At 39.9% G+C, this 9006-nt stretch overlaps 1 protein-coding gene across 2 annotated transcripts; it reads right to left on the bottom strand.

The window, feature by feature from the left end:
- Window positions 1-3824: 3824 nt before the first annotated feature.
- LOC136676814 (doublesex- and mab-3-related transcription factor 2-like) lies at window positions 3825-9006 on the bottom strand. 2 transcript variants are annotated; one of them, XM_066654049.1, is made up of 5 exons: window positions 8781-9006; window positions 6683-7085; window positions 5798-5900; window positions 4805-5178; window positions 3825-4702 (listed from the first exon to the last, which is right to left on the bottom strand). In XM_066654049.1, exons 2-5 carry the CDS (start codon window positions 7037-7039, stop codon window positions 4100-4102), a joined length of 1437 nt encoding a protein of 478 aa, XP_066510146.1. In that variant the 5' UTR covers window positions 7040-7085; window positions 8781-9006; the 3' UTR covers window positions 3825-4099. The 2 variants fall into 2 exon arrangements, with proteins under 2 accessions (XP_066510146.1, XP_066510145.1); XM_066654048.1 differs by having other exon boundaries at window positions 3825-5178; window positions 8781-9005.

Here is a 9006-nt window from a genome sequence, read left to right as displayed (position 1 = left end):
TATGTTCAGCTGTTGTGTGCTTGTTTACAGAGAGAGAGAGAGTGTTGAAGAAGCTTCATCTAAACGTTTCACCAATGTGGTCAGTGGGAAGTGTTAGAGTGGGGAGAGTGTAAAAGAAGGAGGAAAAGAAAAAACATCCCACAGGTGTTAATGTAATAACCTGCCAGGCAAGCTTGTACTGAGGAAACACACAGAGAAGATAGTGGTAGTGTGTTTGGGTAAGTGTGTGTGTGTGAGAGAGAGCGTTTGCATGTGTGTGTGCTGGGAGCAACCGGGGCCAAACCCTGATTTGACTGAGCCCGCATCGGCTTCATCAGCTGTCAGCTCAGCAAACACAGTAATTAAGTGCTGCTAGCTAGTCAAAAGTTCCTGTGCTACACATTTCTTATTATATTACAAGTCGCCTCGCAAGGAATTTAAGTCCGGGCCTCCCTCGGTGCTCTGGCTGCTGGTACTGAAGAGGCAAACACACTGAGGGTAATAAATAGGGATCCTACCCCTCAGGTTATGGCTGGGTGAAAGTCAATGCAAAATACAGAGCAGGCCATTTATTCCACACGTCAAAATAACCCCTTGCCTTGTGTAACTTCTGCGTGTCAGAGCGTTTGCATACACTTCAGCTTAATAGATGCTTAATGTGCAGTGTATTGTAGCATGGCCCAGACCAGTGTGCTGAGTTACTGAAGCGACAAAGTCAACAGATTGAAAGATGGGGAATAGTCCTGCACCTGCACGGCCAAAGGTTCAGAGCTTGAGGATAGGGTGGGAACTGAGACGCCAAAAACTGTGATCAAGACAGTAAAGTTGATAGAGTAATAGTAGTTAAAGCAAGCCAAATGTTTCAAAGAAAAAAAAAACCTGAGGCTAAATCCAGCCCAAGGGTCTAATCTGGTCTTTTCACCAACAATTATTTATGTGGCCCAGTAATGTAAAATCCAAAGGAGCATTGAATTTATAATTCAGTTTTGTAAAATGTGATTTATCTGGTTGATAAAAAAAAATACAGGGCACATTAGGAAGTTACAGTTTCCCATTTCAATTATGTACATCACACTAAGCACAATGTAAAGTATCTCCATTTTGTCATTATTTTCCCTCATGCAATTTCAAAGCTTCAGTTATTCTTTAAGGTTTTTTTTAAGATTTGATTAATAATAGACAAGCCAGAATGTCCTAAAACCATATGAAAATTTTGAGAATGTTATTTCTCACTCTGTACAGTTAAAATTTCAAACTGTACTGAGACACAAACATTGGTTCTGAAAAGAATGACAGATAATTATAAATGTATTAAACAGCACTATGCTAATCTTTCAGTTTTTTATAACAGCAACAGAGACCATAGGAGTATAAAGCCAATTTGGTAATTAGCAGTACTGTATTAGCTTACTGCAGCTGGAAAGCAAAGATGTAAATAAGCAGTTTTGCATGAAAGCTAATGTCTCCTTTTCTTTGTTCGACTGTGACTGATCTCTGAGAGAAAGCCAGAACTAGCTGCATCAGCACTGACACATGTATTATCAGATTATCCTCAACCAGTGAGCTCAACAGAACAAGAGTACAAAATGAGAACATGTCTAAAACAATTCCACAGTAGCAGAGGGACATGCTAATGTTAGCGTAACTAGCTTCAAATAAACAATTGTTATCTTAGCTGTCTCATTTATCTGCTGCGTTTGAAGGAACACTTGAGATTAGATTGATGGGAGACGGCTGGTAACAGGAGCTGAATAAACATGTTTGCGATACTAGCCAGGGCACTTCGCTATAACGCGCTAAATTTGACACTTTGGGAATGAAGCTCATCTGTCTTGATGGCATCAGCAGATTTCTATCAGCAGCAGTTAGTATCTGCAAACACTTCACCTCGACTAGCTTATGTATCCTTGCTGGCCTGGAACTATTTGAACCACAAATAATAATGATATCTCCTTGCAATCTCCCCATGTTTGCCTGGCTGCACAAATTTTCGACCTGTTTTCCACATATCTCAAGACTATTTATAGGAACTGTTTACTGTAAATAGCTAAAACGTGTGAGAAAAATCTACACAGATTTCTTTGTTAAACTAGAAGCATTCCCAAGTTCCATCAACACAGCTAGGGGTTCTTTCATACATTATTGTGTATATATTTTAACGCATTTATATTTTTGCATTTTATTGCAGCACTGAGGGATTTTTCAAGGGGTATTTAGTGAGTGGACTAGTGAAGGGTACTGTTCAACTTCTTGAACTAGAATGAAAATTATAGGCAGGTACTTTTATTGTAACTCTTAATACAAATGTGTGGATTATTTTTGTTATTAAATTGCTTGAACACAGCATTTTTCGACAATGACTGGGTCTGAAATATAAAATGGCTGCCTACTCCATTTGTAGTGCACTGCAAAAATCATGGCACTATGGTTTCCCCACTCAAATCATTAACTGAAGAATAGGCAGAGAGGCATGTAACATGTGCATGAATGTAAGAAGCCATCATTTAATGACCTACATACTGCACCACACAGTGAGCAATGTAGTATTAATTTTAGTAGTAATTAATGAACCATTATTTCATTTTTGTATTTTTGATCCTAATAGCTCAGTGGTGAGCCTTGTGCTGTAAATATGCTCCAGTATTAAAGCTAGGATATTTTTACTAAATGTTGTTGGGAGCTTGTTCCTCTCGTTTTTTGAGCACTGTTAATATTTGGTGTGTGATTGTGCTTTGGTCGCTTAATTATAGTCAAAACACAGCATGTCCACTATGAGCTGCTCTAGTCGCTTGGTCGGCCTCACCGTTTAGGTTGCTTCCATGTGGCCGATAGGGGCAGAATCACCTGACTGCAGCTTGGTAGCGTGGTTTTAAAGGGGCAGTACATGAACACACAGTGGGGACATAGAATATAAATAATTGACATAATCGATATAGACAAAAATATGTCGATTAGAAGTTCTGAATATCGATTTTGATTAATTGCCCAGCCCTACCTCAGACTTATATCTGAACTGATAACATATATTTGTGCTACAGTATGTGTTGATGCCTACTTAATGTAGCATGTCAAGGCATTTTCTTGTGAGAAAGTGTAAAAATAGATGGATATTTGATACTGCACACTGTCCATGTGACTTAATAATAAAGGACACAGGTGTTAAGCAGCGTATAAATGATTCTCCTGTGAATCTTTGGTCTTCCTCTTAAGCTCTACAACTGTCATAAGTTGACATATGTGGACTTGAAGCACAGCTCAGTGTCCCACATCAGTCGATAGCTCAAAGGGTTTGAAAGGAGGAAAACCTCAAGGATTGTGAGACTTTCACAATTTATGGACTCCTCAAGTTTCCGTTAAAAAAGACGATAAGGTGGCATCTGTGATACATATTCACATAATTCATGTCTAGAGCAGGTGTTCAGGATCTGTAGCTGCATCGCTGTGTATAAACTCAGTCAGCTACACCAGAGATAAATGGTCACACATTTGCACCCAACATATCGTATTGATTAATGTTGGATGCTGGTGAAGTGTCTACGAACATGTAAAACAATATAAAAGAGAATTTCTTTGTGTTACTGACAACTAAATTATTTCACCAGTGAAAAAACATGTTTACAACAAGAGGATATACACTTAAATGTGCTATTATTTATACAACTTTACTGTTGACCTAGTTGGTGATAAATACGTTTGGAAATACGTTTTTTCTTAGTCGTTATGTGTCAATCTGTCAGGAATTTTTAACTGTGTTTATAGAGTTAACATTAAAATTGTGATTTTAGAATTTAAAAATATATACTTCAACATTGGGATGAATTTTCATGAAATTTTATTGACACATTGAGGTAAAAAAATTAGCGATACATTTAAATACTCTACACTCTGATTTACAACATGCTTGTTTCACAAACTGTAATATTTACATGGCTATGTACAGAAGCATTGGTGGAGTTGGGATGAACAATTGAATGAGTGCTCACCAGTTGTTTGATCTCACATTCACATACAGCCAGTCAGGAAAATCTATTTCTGTCTATGAGTTAGAATAAATACACAGTATATATCGAAGCATTAGTCCATAAGTACCTTTTTGATTAATGTTTTGGACAGACAGCCCTTACTGGGACGCACGGTTTACAGGCAGCGAGGGCCGTTTTAATATGGCTTCCACAGAAAATGACAAAGGCTCGTTTGAAGAAACCTTTGTGCCTGCCGGCTTGACCATAGAGTCTTTTACTGCTCTCTCTGTGCTTTTAAAGCACGCTGCATCTTTGGCTGAGCCGTCCCTGAACTTCTTAGCAGCCTCCTCCAGCAAGTCTTTACAGCAGGGGCTCCTCAGCTCTGGGCCCTTTTCGCTCAGGGTCTGCTGAATGAGGGAATGGAAGGAGTTGAGCTTCATGGACAGTGTGTGCTTGGCGCTATCTTTGCTCATCTTGTTCAGCACATGTTCGTGGCCTGCTGGGTGTAGTGGGCCACTGGTGAACGCCTGTCTGTAGCCTCTTTTTGGGGGCGAGAAAGCAGATCTCTCCCTGGTGTTGTGCGCCTCTGGTGGCCCAGGTTGCACTTCAGTTGGATCCAGAGCTGCCCGTGATCCCTCGAGTCTGGAGGCGGCTGAGGAGGACTCATGTTCGGGCGAGTGGCTCTCATTAGATGCCATCATTTTTGGATCCCAGACGGCACCAGGTTTGAGATTCTGCACGGCTGTGGCATTGAGGAGACACTGCTGGTATAGAAGCGCATCACTGAGGTTACTGCCGCCCCTCGGCCACATAACAAAGCGTGGAGACATTGGGTACTGGCGGTAGGTGGTGGCCACACTCACATTGGACGAGATCAGCTCCACATTTGCTGGGCCGCTGGATGCGCCATACCCCAAAGACAGGTCCAGGCACCCGGGCAGAAAGCCACACAGCTCCTTGGGTGCCGTCTCAGGGGCTGTTGGTGCAGATGATGAGGAAAAAGCTGTCTTGTAAGAGTTATATTCAGCGGCATGCACCACACTTCCTGGAAGGAACAGGGACGCAGATGCGGACTGGTTAGACTCCAGGAGTTCCCGTTCCTTGTATTCCCGCTCCAGCATTATGCTTTCTAGCTCCTTGTCAGCAAAGGCACGTCTCTTCCTCATTCGGTCGCTGAGAGGAGGTGGAAGAGCGGGACTGGCTCCCAGGAAGGTGTCAGCTGGGACAGGACGGTACCCTGAGAGAATAAAGAGCTAGTTTAGACGTGAGCTCTACCACTCCAAAAATGAAATGAATATAAACAATACCCATGTAATCTTTTCTCTTTCTTAAAAAATTGATTTACAATGAAGAATTTAGTTCCAAAACACATCACAGAGCACTTTTATTTTTTTCATTTTTTATATGAAATAAATTGAGAGTGAGCTTAAAAACTAGGATGTTATCATTTGGATTAATAGCACGTTTATTACAGAAATATAAAAGAACATGTCAGCTGTTATCATCATCATCATCATCTTTATTCCCACTAAATCCATTTCAGGGTTGCGGTTGTCAGCTGTTAGACTTTTCAATATCACTATAAATGGATACAGAGCTTTCGGGAAGTAAGCACTGCAATTGGTTGATTTAATTTGACCTTCAGTGCCAGAAAAGTGTAATGTTACATATTTGCTGCCTCTGTGATATTAAAACAGGATGCTGTTGAATTAAAGAAATAGAGGCAAAGCTGAAAAAGAGATTAAAAAAAGGTAGAAACGATGAGTGAAGGGTTTAATAAAAGAGTGTAAATATCTGTGGACATTAAGCACATTAAGGCCTGGATGTTACTGTTTCATTTGTGATGACGCTCTTACCTTCTAAGATACTTTTAGCCAGCATCGTGGACGGGCGAATGTGCCTTTGATAGATCGTCCGTCTCTCGGCTGGTGTTGGTTTTCCCGATATTCCTTTCTTATCCTAAATATTAAAAATCAGAGGGAGTATAAAAACAGGCTTTTGAAAAGTAACTAAAAAACTACACCGCAGCACAAGCACACACTCGTTTAAGGCATGATTTATTGCATCATTTTTGGGCTAGAAATGTGGAAATTTGCCATTTCAAAATGTTTCATAACTTTAATGGTATCCATGTTTTTCGGGATTTCTCTGGACTACATTTATCGCAAGTAAATTAATACGACTACATATTAAGTAAGATTAGATCACACTAGTTTTCAAATGATGTATTTTGTTGGAAGTGAAATTAAATGAGCACGTCATGTTCAGAGAAATTGTTCCGTTTAAATTTTTGGAAAAAAAAATTACACGCTAAATTCAGTATATTATGAGTATTTAAATGTTAAAATGTGTAAACAGCTTTGTTTTTCAGAGTGCAGACAGACCACAGGCTAATAATTAACAGCTTATTTAATATGTAGTCATATTTACTTATTATATTTACTTAAATACGACTGAATTTAGCATGTAAAATGTAAACAAATGATAATATATATATAAATAAACTGTGGCCTGTGCAAACATTAATGCGTGTATTAAAGGCTGTTTATATTTTCCAAATTTTTAATCTTAGCAGGTTTCTCTGTATCTCGTATAATTTAATTTATATAATTTCATTTAAATGATTTACGAGAGTTTGAAAACCACTGGCGTTTAATATACAGGCTTAAACACGGCTATATAAATTAGACACCGTGCAGGTTTATTTACTTTCTACCCACTTCTGAGGGAAGGCAGCTCACCTCTGTGGCCTGTTGTCTCCTGAGCGCCACCTGAGCGGCCATGACCCTCTGCCTCTCCACCACCAGCAGGCAGTTTGCGCACTGACAGTCCCTCCATCTGCAGAAGCGCTTGTGGCCCTTCAGGCAGGACACCACGCCGTGGTTGCGGCAGCGAGCGCACTTCGGCGTGCGGCTGAGTTTCTTCTGCTCCCCAGGGCCGGGGCTGGGGCTCGCGAGGGCCGCTCGCTCTTCGTCTTTAACCCCGAGCTCATCGTCTCCGGCGCCGGGGAAGAGCGCGCCGAAAGACTCCGGCTCCTCGCCCTCCGCCCCCAGACTCTCAACATCGATCTCACACTCGGCTCCGGACAGATCAGACATGTCTCCGTCCGGGAAAAGTCGCCTCCTCTCCGCTGTGAGCCGCTGTCTGAGAAGGAAACCATAAGAGAGACGGCTTTATTTTGATATCTGTTTTACCTAGTGATAGTTCCAATAGGTCAAAGGTTCCCACACTTTTACTTCCGATTAACCCCAAACGGACCTCACGAGTGTTCCGAGACCCCAGGGGATTCAAACTTATATTTACTTGTTTAATTTATGTCACTTAGGGATATTTTTATACAGTAGTAATAGTTTTTTTGAGCCATCTACAGCCGAGTCTAATTTCCCCTGCGATATCAGCCTAGTCTTTTGTAAAATAAATGTAAAAAATTAAACTAGAGGTCGGTCTGTTTCTCTGTGAACTCATTTGAGGATCAAGTGTGGTCCTGATGTTTGGAGGAACCCTTGCTTTAGCTGTAAAACCTTGTTGGAAAGAGTAACCCTTATTCTTAGCCCCCATATTCACTTCTAACATCTCTAACCTAAAATCACATCAGCAACAGCAGTTTATCCAGTTTATATTTACTGCAGTCTTAATATTTACTCAAATAATAAAAATACAGCAATTTAACTGTGTTTATTAAATTATTACATACACATTTTGAAGGAAACCTTGTGAAGGAAATTTTAGATAATCCAAAGCAATATTTTACATCAATTCAAAACAATTTCTACACTGCTCCACTCTACTGTGTGTGATAAAGTCCTCTGTTTCTAAGATGAATTCATAAAGACACTTTGCTGCTGTGTTTTCTTGTTACGAGGTGCAGAATCTAAACTGTCCCCTGTTCTTAGTTCTGTTGAAGGACGCTCTGGTTTTATTCCAGTTGTCTTGTGTGGTGATTTCTCCTTTTGAGTACAATGCGCTTTCAATTAACTATTTCCACAGAAATCAGTATAAACCAGCAGGCACAGAAGCTAAATAAATAAAAAAATGAATAAAAGTTTTTGGGAAGTTATTGATGTTAACTGGTGATTAATACTGCTTTCTAAACTTAGATAGAAATGTACTATAAAGGGGTGAATCCTCAAGTTAATTCACAACAGTTCATTCTCAATTTCTGTTCACACCTCCAGCACAGACACGTAGTGACTTGCTCCATTCACCTTTTGGCCCACACTTTATACCACTGAGAATTTTCAAATGACAGTGTTAGCCTATTTTCCGTTCTAACAGTAAATCCCTGAGAAAATGAAACTACCTTTTCCTCATTCTATTCAGCTGACTGACAACAAATGACCTACACTGGAAAAAAACAGTAAAAAAATTCAGCTAAAAATCTAATTCACTACATTTGTTGAACACGAACAAACACTAAACCAAAGTTTATTCTAAGTACTCAGTTCTATCCCTTGCTACTACATTAAGTCACTTATCTGTTTCTGTACTGAGGATTTCCACTGTAAAAAAATAAAAACAACACAAAAAACCTCTAGGTTAAAAAAACAAATAAACCCAAAAGTGTAGTTGTTCATTCTAAAAAATACTGTGGTAACAAGCAAATAAACTACACCTTTCACTTTGAATGTGCACTCTGACTGAAGCAATGAAAGTATCTACTGCTGAAACTAGTTCAGTTGACTGTCAGCACATGGGGGAATTTTAGGTCATAGTTTATTAAAACTGCTGTGCAAAGATGACGAAGAATTAACAATATTTCTACTCTCTCTCTCTTTCTCTCTCTCTCTCTCTCTCTCTCTCTCTCTCTCTCTCTTTACCCCAACATGTATTATAGCTTACCTCGTGAAAGTGTGTCCTCCTCGGAAGAAAGTTGCCTGTTGTGAGAGCTCAGTTTAAAAGATTTCCTTTAAAAGAGGCTTAAATACGTTTTTCTCTCAGTTGAACTGTTTTCCTTAGACTTTCAGAAAGAGCTCTGAGTGTGTGTGTGTGTGTGTGTGAAGGAGAGGGAGAGAGAGAGAGAGAGAGAGAAAGGGCGAGACAGACTTTACTGAAGCTGCTGTCACCG

The sequence above is a fragment of the Hoplias malabaricus genome, chromosome X2, assembly GCF_029633855.1.
Source record: "Hoplias malabaricus isolate fHopMal1 chromosome X2, fHopMal1.hap1, whole genome shotgun sequence".
NCBI classification, from domain to species: domain Eukaryota; kingdom Metazoa; phylum Chordata; class Actinopteri; order Characiformes; family Erythrinidae; genus Hoplias; species Hoplias malabaricus.
Note: the sequence above shows the minus strand (reverse complement) of the source record. Positions and strands in the feature narration are given on the sequence as shown.